This window comes from Crocodylus siamensis, chromosome 3, assembly GCF_052110815.1.
Source record: "Crocodylus siamensis isolate JL-2025a chromosome 3, ASM5211081v1, whole genome shotgun sequence".
Lineage (NCBI taxonomy): Eukaryota > Metazoa > Chordata > Crocodylia > Crocodylidae > Crocodylus > Crocodylus siamensis.
The window spans coordinates 1,457,486-1,472,633 of record NC_143397.1 but is presented as its reverse complement, the minus strand read 5'-3'; the positions used below and the strand labels follow the sequence as shown (position 1 = coordinate 1,472,633).

Sequence of the window (15,148 nt, the reverse complement as noted above, 5' to 3'; positions counted from 1 at the left end):
GGAGAAGTAGGGTCCGTTGGTCAGGAGAAGAGACGACGGAGGGGGGATGTGATCGCAGTCTGCGAATCCCTGAAGGGCGACGATAGAGGCTGGAGACGGGCTTTTCTCTGTGGCTGCAGGGGACAGGATTTGGATCAGTGGCCTCAAGCTGCAGCGGGGGAAACTGAGGCTGGCGACGAGGAGGAGCGTTATGTCTCTGAGGTGGATCCAGCATTGGAGAAGTTGCGGGATCTCCATCCCCGGAAGGAGCAGGTTGGGTGGGATGGTTGAGTCAGGAGTGATCCTGTCTTGGACTAAATGGGACCTCGTGAGGTCCCTCGCAGCCCTGGTTTCCTGTGATCCCGCAGCGGTCGCTCAGGGCCCGCGCGCGGCCCTAGGAAGATCTCGGTCGTCGGGGTCTCGGACCGCCCTGGCAGGGTCCCGGCTCTGGACGGAGGCCGCGTGCTTGTGACCTCTTCCCGCTCCTGGGACCCCAGCGGCCTGGCCATCCCACGTCCCTTCCCAGAGGGTCGAGCATGACGTGAGGTTTGCTGCACCTCTGCTATTCCGCGGTACGAGCCCGGGCACGCGTGCTTACCCCGGGGTAAGCGAAAGCTGGCCTGTGCCCACGTGACAGGGCTCCGGTGGAAGATTTCAGCCTGCTCCTGGAGACGAGAGGAGCGTCCTTTGCTCTCAAGCCCCCCCGGCTTGTGGTGCTATTACCAGCTCGTTAAATGAACTGCTCTCTAAGGTCCCGGATCTTAGCTGGACTTGGGGGACTTCATCTTCCCTGACTGTCTCCCCAAAAGCAGTCACAGCAACATGGACGGGTGCAGGATCCCAACCGTGGGCCCGGGGTGAGGCCTCCAGCCCCTTTCCCCAGGCAGCGCGGGGTTGCAACCTTTCCCCAGGGAGGGACCGTGAGAAAATCCTCCTGGGGGCAGACACTGCTCAAAAGCACAGGAATTGCTGCTGAAGGGCCCGGTGCTGTGCAGCTCTCGGCCTGGGCTGAGCACAAACCTGCGTGCTGAACCTCGGCGCGTTTGCAAAACGCCGGGCCTCGCTCTCGATCGGCGTGGGAGAGCTGGCGATGGATGCTGCTGGGTTGCGTGCCAGCGCCGGCACTGCTCTGTGCATTTGTCCGTGACCCAGAAAAGGGGCAGGCACCGAAGTGAGGGAACTGGCAGCTGGAGCGATGGAGGGGAATCGGAGCTGGCAAGGCGCTCCTGGGGACTTGCCCTGGCTGGAAATCACAGCAGTACCTGGCACGGCTCCGAATTAGCTGCGCTGGGTCAGGAAAGACATCCGGGCATCGCTGGACTGCCCCGTGCCAGGCTCTGGGGGGATACATGGCTGCAACCGGGCAAGCGAAGCTGTGCGTTTAGGGGAGGGATGACGGGGCAAAGATCCTCCTGCCGGTACCTGAACTGCAGGGAAGCCGTGTGCGCCCCCGTCACCCCAGCCCAGGTAGCAGGGGGTCAGAGAGAGCAGGGATTACTAAGAGGGGGATTGTGAACACAGCCGAAAATGTTGCGATGCCCCTTTATAAATCCACGGGGCATCCATACCTTGAATCCTGTGCCCGCATCTGAAAAAGGAGAGGGGAGGACTGGAGAAGGGCACCGAGGATGCTGAGAGCTGCGGAGGGAGGCTAATGGCGTGAGGCCCGGTCAGTTCGGAAGAAGGATGCTTGAGGGGGCACGTAAGAGTTTACCGAACAGTACACGGCGAAGAGAAAGTCACTAGGGATTTATCACTGACAAGAACATGGGTCGCAATGTGAAACCAGTAGCAGTCCGTTTAAAATGAACCGAAAGCAGTTCTTTTTCACCCAGGATGGCATTAGAGGGTGGGATTCATGGCCACCAGCTGTGGTGGGAGATGTGCTGGGAGCCAGATTCACCAAGGGCCTGGGCACATCCTCGGAGGAAAGGGGCACCGGTCGCTGTTGAGCAGGGAGAGGGCCACGGTTTCTGCAGCAGGCTTTCTAGACCTTAAATGCTGGGGGCGGCAGGGGAGAGAGGAGCAGGGGGACATCCCCGGTCGCGCTCCCTTCCGGCTTCTGCTCGCTGCTGCCATGGGACGCAGGAGATGGGGCAAGACGGACCTGGGGTCTGACCCCATCCACGGCAGTTTTTATGGGGCTGGAAACAGCTTCTGTATGAAGGGGAACTGGAAACGCTGAGATCATCAGCGTTAGAGAGAGAGAGGGCAGGAGGGAGTGATGGAAACCTCCAAAGTAACCTGTGGTCCGGGGAAAGGGGACGAGGCCGGTCTGCGCTCCTCGTCTCGTGACGTCGGAAAGGTGGCACGCGTGGCCGGCTGACGGAGCTGGTGTCCCGCTCTGACGCGTTGGCTGGGTGGGGTGGGACAGCGAAGTGGGAAGGCCCGAGCTCGTTGCAGCCCTGACGAGGCGAGGCAGACCCTGGGTGCCGATCATCTTGTGAGGGGTCGGAGACATCTGCAGCAGACCGGACCCAAGGAAGTGGGGTCCCGGGGTCCGATCCCCGCTGGCGGTTCCTGGCTCTGAAAGCCAGCCGCTTGCAGCCGCGATGCCTCCCCCACGCGAGCGCAGCGTGAATCCCACCCAGCAGGCTGGATTTTCAAGCTCCTTTGGGGACAGCTCCCTGCCTTCGCGGATCGGATGAAGTTCACTGCATCTGAAAGCTCGTGCTCCTTGCGTGCATTTAATATGGGGTTAGTCCGTGCGGTGCGTCTCTACCCTGCCTTCTGGCAGCTCCCTGCTGTCAGGGCCGTCACCGGGGTCGCTGACTGCTCCAGCCCCTGAGCAGACCTGATTCAGGGTCTTTCGAGCAGAGAATACAGGACTGCCATCATTGCAGCTGCCTTTTCCGGGCATGGCGAGCTGTTTGGCTTCCCTTGTCCAGAAAGGGTATTGGATGTGGGGGATGCACAGCAGGGCAGTCAGCGGCTGGGGGATGCTCTTTGCTGGGGAAAAAGATGGGGCTTGTTGGCTGGAGGGAGAAGAGCGGAGAGGGCTGAGCTGTCCAGAGCAGATCGCCGGCAGGTCCCACCAGGTCTGTTCTGGGCCCGGCACCGTTTAGCTTGTGTGGTTGGGACCGGGATGCAAGAATGACTGGGGCTGGTTTTCTTCTATATCTTCATCGGTGACCCGGAAGATGGGATGCAGTGAACCCGCAGCAAGTTTGCAGGTGACGCCAAGCTGTGAGGAGTAGTAGATACGCTGGAGGGCAGGGCTAGGATTCAGAGTGACCTCAACAAGTTGGAGGATTGGGCCAAAAGAAATCCCGTGAGGTTCAACGAGTCCTGCACTGAGCAGGGAGCAACCCCCTGCACTGGTGCAGGCTGGGGGGACGGGCTGGGCAGCAGCTCTGCAGAAGAGGACCTGGGGGGACAGGGGACAAGGGGGACAGGAGCCGGCAGTGCGCCCTTGGTGCCAAGAAAGCTACCGGCATCCTGGGTGCGTTGGGAGGAGCGCTGCCAGCAGATGGAGGGCAGTGATCCTTCCCTCTATTCGGCACCGGGGAGGCCACATCTGGAGTCTGTGTCCAGCTGTGACCCCCAGTACAGAAAGGATGTGGACACATTGGAGAGAGTCCAGCGGAGGGCAATGAAAATGGTTGTGGGGCTGGAGGACAGGACTGGTGAGGAGAGACTGAGGGAAATGGGCTGATTGAGACTGCAGAAGAGAAGACCGAGGGGGATTGAATAGCGGCCTTCACCTCCCCGCAGCGGGGCTGCAAAGAGGCTGGAGATGGGGTGGTCTCAGTAGGGGCAGACGACAGGACAAGGAGCAATGGGCTCAAGCTGCAGCAAGGGAAGCCTGGGCTGTGGGGCACGGGGGGGGGTGCGATTGTACCACTGCTTGACATGGGTCAGATCTGGGCTAAGGTTTGCGTGCTGCATTACAAGCAGGATGATCCAGACAGGGTCCAGAGCAGAGCAACACAAGAGAGAGGATCTGGGAAGCCTGCTCTATGCGGAAGGGTTGCAGGCCCTGGGACTGTCCTGCCGGGGGGGGCCACGGTAGCGGCCTTGAGATCTTGGCAAAGCATCCACAGAGAAGAGGGCGAGTCGCTCTCCTCTTGTCTCTCAGCAGCACTTCCTCGCAGCCGGGGCAGTGCGACCCTCGGCCGGGGGCGCGGGGGAGCCTGTGTGGGGTGGGTCGGGCGCGGAGGAGCCTGCATCGCCGCAGGGGCTGGAGTGGGAGGCCTTGGGTCGCACCCGGCCTGGGCAGCGGTGCTTGGCAGCATTAGGCGGAATAAGTACCTGCACGACGGCCATGCAACTTGAGCAGGTCGTGGAAAGGATCGCATCGAGTGTCCGGCTTTGCTTGCAGGGCACGGATCCAGCGGACGTGGGCCTGAGCTGGCCTGGAGATGCCTCCGTCCCCCAGACGGCCCCTGTGCGTGTCAGCTGAATGCAGTGCTGCTCCCTTCCTGCCTTTGTCCTGCTGCTCTGAAGCCACGGGCAACTTGCCCTGGGTTTCTCTCTCGTGCAGCGGCCTTTCCTGTCCCGGTGCCGCAGCCGGGAGGTCATCCAGACCTACCTGCCCTCTCCTCTCCACCCTCCCGCGGGAGGCGCAGAGCCAGCAGTGCTCATGTTGGGAGGTCTGGTTGGATTAAGACCGGCTTGGGGTGGTTTGCATAGAGCTGATCCTGCCCCTGGCAGGGGTTCGGACTAGATGGGACCCCCCAGCTGTCCCTGCCAGCCTGATTCTCTATGGGCTGGGCAGCACTGGGAGGTGGATGCATCCCGCAGCCCCATCCCCATCCCTAGCCAGGCTCCTATTTCAACCTGGAGAACGTGGGGGAAGGGTTAAGTCATTCCCAACTCCCCCCCACAACAGCAGGTGAAGGAAACCCTGTCGCAGCGAGTCCCCAGGGTGTCTTCTGCAGCAGCTTGCAGCTTGCGGGCATCTGCAGCAGAGAGGGGTCTAGTCCCCCGGCCCTTTCTCAGGCTTGGCGCCTCGCCATGGCTGCTCTCAGCAGGCTGTCTCGCACTGAAAAGCCCTTTTCTTCCCATGCAGAGGCAGGGGGGAGGATGCTGGGCCCTGGGCGCCGCGCCAGCTCATCTGAATGGCTCACTGCACAGCGGCGTTGCTGCGATGGAAGGTGTCTCCCGGCCTGTGCAGCCCGGCTCCTACTTCTGGTCCCTGCACGGCCTCCGCAGCCTGCCAAGGGGCAACGCTTCCTGCAGCCGCAGCCCTCGGGGAGGCCAGGGGCAGGGGAGCGGGCTCTGGAGCTGGCGCGGAGGCTATGAGCGCTTGTGTGCAGCACGGATGATGCCCCGAGCAGCTTTGCATCATTTTCAGCAACTGAGGCTCTGCAGGCACAGGCTGAAGCTGCTGGCGGAGCTGCCATGGAGCCCTGCCGTGCCTGCCCAGCCCCATCCTGCACCCCAGCCCCTTGCCTGAGGCCACATGCACCCACGCCTGGCATGGTGCATGCATGTATTTGTGTGTGTGTGTGGGGGGGGGGGGCGGTATTTCTGTTGTTGCAAGCTCTTCAGCTCCCTGGAGACCTCCTCTGTTGTCAGCTGAGAGCCATGTCTTTCCTGGCCTCTTGTCTCCAGCTTGCAGGATGCTATTGTATATTGTCAGCTGCCACCTCCTCCCCACCCAGACACGGCTGCATTTCATGCCTCTGCAGGGCTTGCACTGTGCAGCGCTGAGACTCTTTGCTCCCCACTGCCTCTGTAGGGAAGGAGCTAGGACGTGGTTTTAGGCAGGAGCTGTGTCCATTCACGTAGCAGGGGTGGAGGGAGGGCAGGGCCTGGCTGGGTGCAGTGGAGAGGATGCTTTCAGCATTGCTCCATGTCAGGGGGTTTCAAGCCTCCCCCAGAGGCTCTGGGTGCTGTAGCCCAGGCTGGGGATGGGAACTGGGCTGTGCATTGCAGGGTCTCCCCTGGATGGAGGGTCTTGCCCGTGTGCTCAGGGTCAGACCCATGCTGCACTAGGGGCAGGAAGGGATTTCCCCCCTTGATCAGACCAGGACCGGGCGGGGGGGGTTGCTTTCTTCTGCAGCAGGGGCACAGCCTCTGCCTGGGGTCCCTCGAGCATCCTTTGCAGCAGCAGACTGTTGGTGGCTGTGGCCCCCCTGCTTTCCCTGTGGCAGGGCCGGGGGCGATGCCTGGGGCTGTCAGGGTGACGGTGTCGTGCTGCTCAGGGGTTGGACAGCGGGTTTGTCTGGGCTGGTTTGCACGGGGCTGATCCTGCCCCAGGCAGCGCTTGGACTAGACGTGACCCCCACAGCTCCTTTCCAGCCCCGCTTTTTGGCGGTGCTGTGATTGCAAGCTGGAGATCCAGGGCCCCGGCAGGCTTGGACAGCCCAGGATGATACCCCCCTCGCCCACTAGCATTACTCCTGTTAGCAGGGCTGAAGCAGCTGCAGTGGGTTTTGCCTGCCCTCCCCTGTTTGCTGGGCCAGGTGCCTCCCTGCGGGGTTAGTCTCCATCCGCTGCATTGCTGCTGCTCCCCTAGGACCAGGCCCTGGAGGCCAAGCTGACCAGGGACCCCGAAGCACTGGGGGATTAGCTGGCCGTGCCGTCCCGTGGTGCTGCGCACCTTGCGACTCCAGACTGCACTTGAGGTCTGGAGCAGTCTCCTGCTACAGTCCTGTGGCTCAGGGGGGTTAATCTCGGCCTCCCTGGCTGGACACAGCTAAGCAGCATCTCTGCACACAGGAGCCCTGTGTGATGGAGCTGGTCCCAGGGCCCAGACCTGCCCTGGGTCCTGGGTCGTGGGTTTGCTCCATCCTTAGAGCTCGTTCAGACCCACGGAGCAGAAAGATGCTGTAGAAATGCAGCAGCAAGCACCGGCCGAGCTCTCGGCTCGCCTCCTTTTGCAGCAGTCCGTCTCCGTGTCGCAGCCCCCGTCCTCCCCGGTGCAGATTTGCTTCTGGTCATTGACGGCATGCATCTGGGGCGCGGTGGGAGAGGAGCGGGCGCCCCGTGGCTGTGAGTCAGAGCCCGTGTCTGTCTCTTGGCTCGTGCCGCGTTCCTGCCAAGGGGTGAGTCACGGAGCCGGAGGCAGCCGAGCTGGAAAAGGCCGGTCAGGCCCCACGCCCGGCTTGCGTCCTGCTCATCTCCGAGCCTGGGTGCTGCGGGGGCCCTCTCCCGATGGCGCGTGGGCCCGTGGGATGATCTGTGTCAGCGCCTTGTGCCTGGGCTCCCTGGGATGTGGGGCCTGTGTGAGCAGCCTGGCAGGCACGTGAGGCCGTGTGTGCACGGCGCGCCCCAGCCCGCGCGTGCCAGCCCTGTGGGATCTGCTGGCAGGGCTCGTATTTCAGCTGGCGCCGGCTCCTGGGACCCGGTGTCCTGGCTCGGGGATGTCAGGGGTGGGCTGCTGGGACCCCGTCGCATCCCCTGCGCGGAGGCAGCCGCGCCGGTCCGCAGCCCTCTCGCGTGGATGCTTGTGCCACGTCTGTGCTGCTCGGACCCCGTCCTCACCAGCCGCGGCTTGGGGCCTTCCAGCAAAGCAGATCCTGCTGCTGGGGCTCTGCCAGGCTGCCTCACTGCCCGCTCAAGTCTGGCTGCCTGTCTGCCTGCACCTCTCCAGGGAAGCAGTCCCACCTCCTCCCTCCTCCGACTCCTTTTCTGCTATGTGTCAGGTGTGGTTTGTTTTCTAAAGCCTCCCCCAGAGGCGCTGGGTGCAGCCCAGGCTGGGGAGGGGGAGTGGGCTGTGCTGGCACCAACCCCGCGGGGCCCTGGTGCAGGCTCAAACCGATGCTGCGCTGGGGGCAGGAAGCGATTTATCCCTTGCTCAGATTGGCACAGACTGGGGGGGGTTGCCTTCCTCTGCAGGGGGGCACGGTCCTGCCTGGGGCCTCTTGAGCATCTATGACCCCCCTTTGCAGCAGTGGGTCCCCCTGCCTTCCTTGAGGCAGGGGCGGGGGTGATGCCTGGGGCTGTCAGGGCTGTTGGCGTCCTGGCGCTCAGAGGTCGGACACGGGGTTTGTCCGGGCTGGTTCGCACGGGGCTGCCCCTGCCTCAGGCAGGGTTGGGCTGGCTGTGACCTCTGGAGCTCCCTGCGGACCCCAGGGCAGACGGCCCGGCAGGGGGAGGCTGGGCTGCGCGGTGCACGGAGGGCACGCGGCTGCGGGCGGCTGGGGCCGTCCCCGCTACGTGCACTGGCCCAAAGCGTGTTTGCTGCTGCCCATCCCCGTGCACAGCCCCGGGGTGCCCTGGCCTCTGCTCGCTCCAGCGGCTTTGCCGTCCAGCCTCCCACCCTGCACTCGGCCTGGGCTGCAGTGTGTCCTGGCAGGGAGCTAGGGGGAGAAAGCACCCCAGCCATGCTCTCCCCAGGGGCGTTTGCTGGGGATGGGGATGCCTTGGCTCAGGTGAGCCCCTGGGGCTGTGACAATTTGCTGCTGGGTGCTGTGCTCCGAGCCCAGGCTGTTTGGGGCGCGTGGGGTAGGGTGGCGGGTCCATGCAGCAGCACCAGGAGGAGAGGAAGCAGTGAGGTTCGGGCAGGTGACAGGCACTATGTGGCATGCCTGTGTCAGGGGTACGAAATGCCCGTGAAATGCAGGTGGCTGCAGCCCACAAGGCCGGGAGCCTGGGCCGTGCAGCCCAGCAGGGTCCCTGGGTAGGTGGAGGCTGCGAGAGGCTGACTTTGGCTCTGCTAGCAGAGTTTTCTGGCCCCTTCCTGTCCCTGGGGTCTGTGGGGCGGGCGCGATCTCACCCAGCTGTCCTGCGGTGAAGCCTGGCAAGTTGTTATGATGCTTGTTCAGGCTGGAACAGGCCCAGGCCGCCTGATTCAGAACAGCTGGGGGGGGGGGTGCGCGTGTCTGTGTGTGCACGTGTGCGCGCACACATGTGCAAGTGTGCACCAAGACCTCACATCCACCATGGTTTTAGGGATGAGGCTGGCCATAAAGAGCTGCAGGAGCTGTCACCTTGATTACAAGCAGCCTGGCAGGTTGGCTCTTGTAGCGGCAAGGGACGGGTCTGCAACGTGGCCTTTTGCTGTGGACTCCTCAAAAGAGAAGCGGTTATCCCCGAGTCCACCCGGCAGCCAGGACCAGTCTTCTCTTCTGCAGACTCGATTAGCCCAGTTCCCTCCTCTCCTCCTCACCAGTCCTGTCCTCCAGCCCCCAACCATTTTCCTTGCCCTCCACTGGACTCTCTCCAATGTCTCCACATCCCTTCTGCAGTGGGGGCCCACAGCTGGACACAGGACTCCAGATGTGGCCTCCCCAGAGCTGAACAGAGGGAGAATCGCTGCCCTGGATCTGCTGGCAGCGCTCCTACCCATGCACCCAGGATGCCGGTCACCTTCTTGGCACGAGGACACACTGCTGGCTCCCGTCCAGCTTCTTGTCCCCTGTCCGCCCAGGTCCTTTTCTGCAGAGCTGCTGCCCAGCCAGTCACCCCCCGCCTGCCCCGGTGCATGGGGTTGCTCCGTCCTAAATGCAGGACTTTGCACTTGTCCTTGTTGAACCCCATGAGATTTCTTTTCCAATCCTCCCAACTTGTTGAGGTCTCTCTGAATCCCAGCCCTACCCTGCAGTGCATCTACTACTCCCCCGGCTTGGTGTCACGCGTCAGCTTTCTGAGGGTGCGCTGCATCCCATCTTCCAGGTCATTGATGAAGACATTGAACAAAACTGGCCCCGGGACTGACCCCACTTGATACCGGTTGCCGACTAGACCATGAGTCATTGATCCCTACCTGTGGAGCTTGATGATCCAGCCAGTTTCTATCCACCTTACTATTCATTATTCAACCTGGACTTCCTCAGCTTGCCTGTGAAAACGCTGTGGGAGGCTGCATGTCATCCTGAATTTGCTGAATTCTCCAGATTTCCCTCCAGTCTCTACCCTATATTTATAGCTGTCTCAGTCTAAATATGCTAATGCATGTTCTCTGGTTGGTTTTGTTTCACTGAAACGCTGGGGATAGGACAGACCCAGGGGTCTGGTGGACTTGGAAGGCGTCAATTAGTTGGGATTTATGGGACAGTAAAAGGGAGGGTTTCTTATCTGCTTCCCTCTCCCTGTTGTGCGATGCTGTTCTGCTTCTTCTGTACTGTATTTCTCTTGTTTTTTTGACAGTTAAAGAATCTTTGTAAAAATGCATCAATTCTAGCAAAAAGCATCCAATATGCTCGGTTACACCCATCACTGCTTGTGCTGCTGATGGTTTAAGATGCAGCTGTGATGTGGTATATTTGGATTACTGAAGGCACGGTCTTTCCTTGCATGTAGCAGTACAGGCCCCATGCTCTGCTGACTGTGATCTCAATGCTGCTTTAGTTGCTTTTTTCCTGTCCTTTACTGACCAGCCTGGCTCACTCTACGGTCACTAGGAAACAGGTTTTGGGGCTTTCTGCTTGAAAATTACCTCGGCTACACAGCACTGGCTCAAAGGGGATGGGTGCAGCCCGGAGGCGAGGCTGCAGGACATGGGTGTGTTGCATGATACCTGCAGGGTTTTTGGTTGTAGCTGTGTTGGTCTAAGGACATAGGCAGGCAAGGTTATTTGGGTAGGTGTGATATCTTTTATTACACCAACTCATTAAGGGATTGAACACATCCTTGGAAGAAAGGGGCCTTAGTAGCTATGGAGCAGGGAGTGAGGGGCAGGGGCTCTGCACCCGAGCTTCCTGGACCTGCAATGCTGGAGGCGACCCTGACCCGCTGTGTCTTGTGTCTTTGCAGGTGCGGGACCCCCCCCTTGTGAGATGTGCTCCCCCCGTGCCGCCTGCCTGCCCTGCACACTGCATGGGTAGTGCCGGCCTGGCCGCTGCCCCGCACCGCCATGGATAGCCCGCCCAAGCTGACCGGCGAGACGCTCATTGTCCATCACATCCCCCTGGTGCATTGCCAGGTCCCCGACCGGCAGTGCTGCAGTGGGGGCAAGCGGACCAACCCCTTCTGCCCGCCGGAGCTGGGCATCATGCGGGCCACGGCCTTGCCGGACCGCGACCTCTCTCAGGCCGACTCCCTGGTCTACAGTAGCCTGCTCCAGGCCGCGGAGGTGCCGGCCGAGGCCGCTGAGAGCCAGGAGGGCAAAGCCAGGGACCTCGCCGCCCCGAAGCGGCACAACCCTTTCCTCCTGTGCGATGGCGACGACCGTGGCCTCTTTGGTGATGACGGAGGCCAGAAATCCTTCCACTTGCACAGCTCCCTGGTGAGCGGCAAGCCGCCCTTCCACCTGCACGACACTGGGCCCATTGTGAAGCCGTGGCACGCGGCCAGCCGCGCCGGCGTGGTGGACGGGCAGGAGGACAGGCTGGCGGGCGACACCGCCCCGAAGCGGCACAACGCCAACCGGTGCCGCATGGCCGCCGAGCGCATGGAGCTGGACGAGTGCCCCTGCCTGCGCGGGGGCCCCGCCGGCTTCTCCTTCGATCTCGGCGATGCCGAGTGGGGCCCCGGCGGCGTCGAGGAGCCGGCCAGGAACGCCGGCGCTCCGCGTAGCCAGAGCTGCAGCTGCTCCAGCACGGAGCTGCAGGCCTGCCGGTGCTACAGCACCTCGAGCCAGTCGGAGCTGGCGGACCAGCCGATGGGCTACGTCAGCGACTCGTCCTGCAACAGCTCAGACGGGGTGCTGGTCAACTTCAGCGCCCTGTATCACAAGATGAGCGGGCACTCGCGCTCCAACCTCAACTCGGCCCCGCTGTCCTGCGACTCCTCCTTCTGCAGCCACTCGGACACGGGCGCCTTCTACCTGGACCTGCAGCCCTCGCCCACCGAATCCAAGATGTCCTGCGAGTCTCACGGCCCCGACAGCGGGGGGAAGCCGTGCGGCTGCCGCCACGCCGCCTCCCCGGTGCTGGATGCCAACTGCAACTCCTACCACCTGCCCTGCGAGCCCTGCGCGGCTGACGGCTCCGACCTCACCTCCTGCTTCCAGAGCCAGGCCCGGCTCGTCGTGGCCACCCAGAACTACTACAAGCTGGTCACGTGCGACTTGTCTTCCCAGTCCTCGCCCAGCCCCGCCGGCTCATCCATCACCAGCTGCTCCGAGGACCACACCAAAGGCAGCCCGGCGCAGCCCACCGAGTACTACTTGTTCCGGCGGCCGGAGCTGAAGCCGGAGGAGGGAGGGAAGGGTGTGGCTGCAGGGGAGGTGGAGGGCAACGTGATTGAGGGCCAGGTCTATGTCAACGTGTCGCCCCCCAACCTCAACGCTGGCCGGCAGCGCTCGCGCAGCTATGACCGGAGCCTGGACCGGAGCCCCACGAGCCGGCTGGGCTCTCTGGAGCGCATGCTGAGCTGCCCGGTTAAGCTGAGTGAGAGCCCCGCGCTGGCCCTGCAGAGCTCCCCGCCAAAGCGCGTTACCTCCTTTGCTGAGCTGGCCAAGGGCCGAAAGAAGAACGGGGCTTCCCCGCCGCTTCGCTCCAGTGGTGACTCCTCACTAGAGTTCTCCCCCATCCCAGAGACGCAGCGCGATGGCCCAGCCTTCCCCGAGGACAGAGCCCGGCGCAGCCAGAGTCTTCCGCCCTTGCCCTTCATGCACGGGATGCACCGCAGCTGCGAGGGATACCGCCTGGACCATGCCTTTGAGGACGGCCTGGTGGCCAGTGCCAGCCAGGACGCCAGCACCAGTGACATGCTGCCCGGCGGCCACGGGACAGGTGAGTGAGCCTCTAGCGCCAGCTTCTTGGGCAGCCTGGGGGACAACGGGGTGGATGGTAAACCTTGTCTAGCCAGGCCAGGCCAGCTGCATTGCTTCTCCCTCCCCAGCGCAGCCCACTTCCTGCCGGGCTTTTGGCACTGGGATGCTGGCCTTGTGCTGGGCAGACATGGGATGGGGCCCGTGGCCTGGGTATCCCGTGTGTCATGGTGCAGCAAGGAGACGTGATAGTCCCTGCACCAGGATGCACTGACTCCTGCAGACTGCAGCCTAGCCCATGCAGCACCATGCACTGCGGTCGACTGACCCAGCCCCTCTGCAGGGCTCCCGTGAGCTCCCCTCCATCCCTAGTGCCACGTCTCCCTGGCAGGACTGGCTGCGGGGTCCCAATCCCTAGAAGAGGATGTCCTCCCATTGCTCCTGTACCAGCTATGTCCTAGGCACGGATCCAGTGGCTGGGGCTGGATGGAGCCCAGCCCCTGCCCCAAGCATGTCCCTTGCACTGCCAGCCTGGCCTTGTTGCCCCATCTGCCCGGGGGAAGGTGTCCAGCAGCAGGACAGACAGGCCCAAGCATCCGCATCCAGCTCCATCCATAGAAGTAGGGTCGGAAGGGACCTTGTAGATCATCGGGTCCGACCTCCTCCCTCGCTGTCTCCCCACTTGCTCTGCCTGGTTTCCTCTTTCCATCTCTCCCTCTCTTGCATCATCTCTCCCTCTTTTGCATGGGATCAGGGGTAGATTAACCCCTTCCACACTAGTACGAGCCGGGTCGTGGGCTGGCCGTGCCTCTGATGCTCGGGCTCCTGGCCCTCTCCCGCAGGCGGTGGTGCGGACAGCAAGCCCGTGGTGCGCTACAGCAAGGACCAGCGCCCCACCACGCTGCCCATCCAGCCCTTCGTGTTCCAGCACCACTTCAGCAAGCCACCCAAGGCCCGCGCCCTGCACAGCCACTTCGCCTCCAGCCTGTCCCAGCTGTACAGCTACGCCGGCAGCCGGCCCGCCAGCCAGCACGCCTCCTCCGCCTCGCAGTCCTCTGCCTCGGCCACCTCGGCAGAGCCGCCTGTGTCCGTGCCCGCCGGGGCTCCCAGCCACGCCGCGCCACTGAGCCACCGCTCGGCTGATGGGGCCGTGGGCCGCGGCGACAGGAAGCCCGCCCCAGAGACCACGCGCCCGTCACCGCTGGGCAGCTACTCCCCTGTGCAAAGCCACGTGCCTTTCTTCCAGAGCGCCGACTCTTCCTCCGGCTCGCCCGGCGCTGAGACCCACCCGCCCCGCAGCCAGTCCTGCCCACTGTCTGCCAGCCTGCTGCCCACCCGGGCTTCCCCAGCAGCCGCGGCCCCGCCGCCCTGCCTGGCTGCGCCACCCCACGAGAGCCCCAAGCCGGTGCCCAAGGCAGAAGGGCCGCCGGAGCGCGGCACACCAGTGTCTGAGTACCACCTCCATGGTGGGTCTGTGTTGGCTGGGGGTGCGCCTGGGGCCTCCGCGGAGCCGTCCTGGAGAAATGGCATCGAGGCCGGTGGCTCGGGGTCTCTGGGCAGCCTCGCGGGGCGGCCTCTTAATGGTATGTGCCATGCACCCGGCTTAGAGCCGCCACCGGGGGCCAGGCCGGCTGGTGGCGGTGACCCCCCAGTGGTGTCGCCAGCTGCGTGGCTGAAGCGGGACTTTGCCTCCGGCCGTGCAGGTGCTGGGAGCAGACCCTGCCCGGGCTCTGGGAGCAAGGGTCACGCTCAAGGTCTGGCGGGTCCGGTGCTCTCCCCCTGCTGCAGCTCGGAGGTGGGAGACTGGGCGAGATGGGCTGGCCGTAGGTCTGACCCAGTCCGGCTCCTGCATTTGTATGCATGCTGTGTCTCCCCAGCCTGGGAGGCTTTTCAGGAAAGGCCCCTCAGGCCCCTGCTGCTGGCTGCAGCCTCTGGCAAATGCGCTAACCCCTCGGAAATGCTGCTGGCCTGTCACTAACTTGCTGTCTCTCTCTCTGTCTCTGTCCTACCTCCTCCTGTCTCTCCCCTCTCCCTCCCCGGTGCCTGGTCCCTTTGCGCGGCACTAGCCAACCACCTGTCCCCTCAAGCGCTGAAGTGGCGGGAATACAGGCGGAGGAACCCCCTGGGCCTGGACCGTGTCTCGGAGCCTCGCCTGCCCCGGCGCATCCCCGGCTTGGAGTTCCCTGGCACCCTCAACCCCGGCCACGGGCACTGCCGGCTCAACGGTGCGCCCCTGTCACGGCCCTTTACCTGCCAGGCTGAACCGCTGCCTGGCTGGGGCACGCTGCCCGCCCCGGCGGAGGTGCCGGGGACGTGATGAGTGTGCCAGTGCTCATGCTGGGTGGGGGGAGTCGGAGCGGGGGCTGAATGCCACTGGATGCTCAGAGCCTATGTAAGCCCCCATGGCCCAGCTGAAATGGCTGTAAGGAAAGTGCCCAGCCCCTGCCAGAAGCCCATGGGAGCCGACTGCAGCCGCCGCATCGCCCATGTGACTCTTCAAGGCAACAGGTCCCTGTTGTGCCAGATGCAGGCTGGAGGTGGGAGGTTGTAGCCCCCGGGGCACCTGGCTCTACTGCAGGGCCTCACTGGGCTGCACAGTGCCGCCCTACCCTGTGCTGTTTAGCC

General features: G+C 63.4%; 1 protein-coding gene across 7 annotated transcripts in view; it reads left to right on the top strand.

Moving 5' to 3' along the window:
* RUSC2 (RUN and SH3 domain containing 2) overlaps nt 1-15,148 on the top strand; it is a 37,414-nt gene that overhangs the window by 14,885 nt on the left and 7,381 nt on the right. For 5 of the 7 annotated variants that reach the window (XM_090037493.1, XM_090037491.1, XM_090037492.1 and 2 more), the window contains exons 2-4: nt 10,624-12,545; nt 13,366-14,106; nt 14,590-14,748. In XM_090037493.1, coding sequence (XP_089893619.1) covers nt 10,724-12,545; nt 13,366-14,106; nt 14,590-14,748 — 2,722 coding nt within the window. In that variant the 5' untranslated portion in view covers nt 10,624-10,723. The remainder of the gene's footprint in view (nt 1-10,623; nt 12,546-13,365; nt 14,107-14,589; nt 14,749-15,148) is intronic. The other 2 variants (XM_090037497.1, XM_090037498.1) reach the window with 2 other exon arrangements.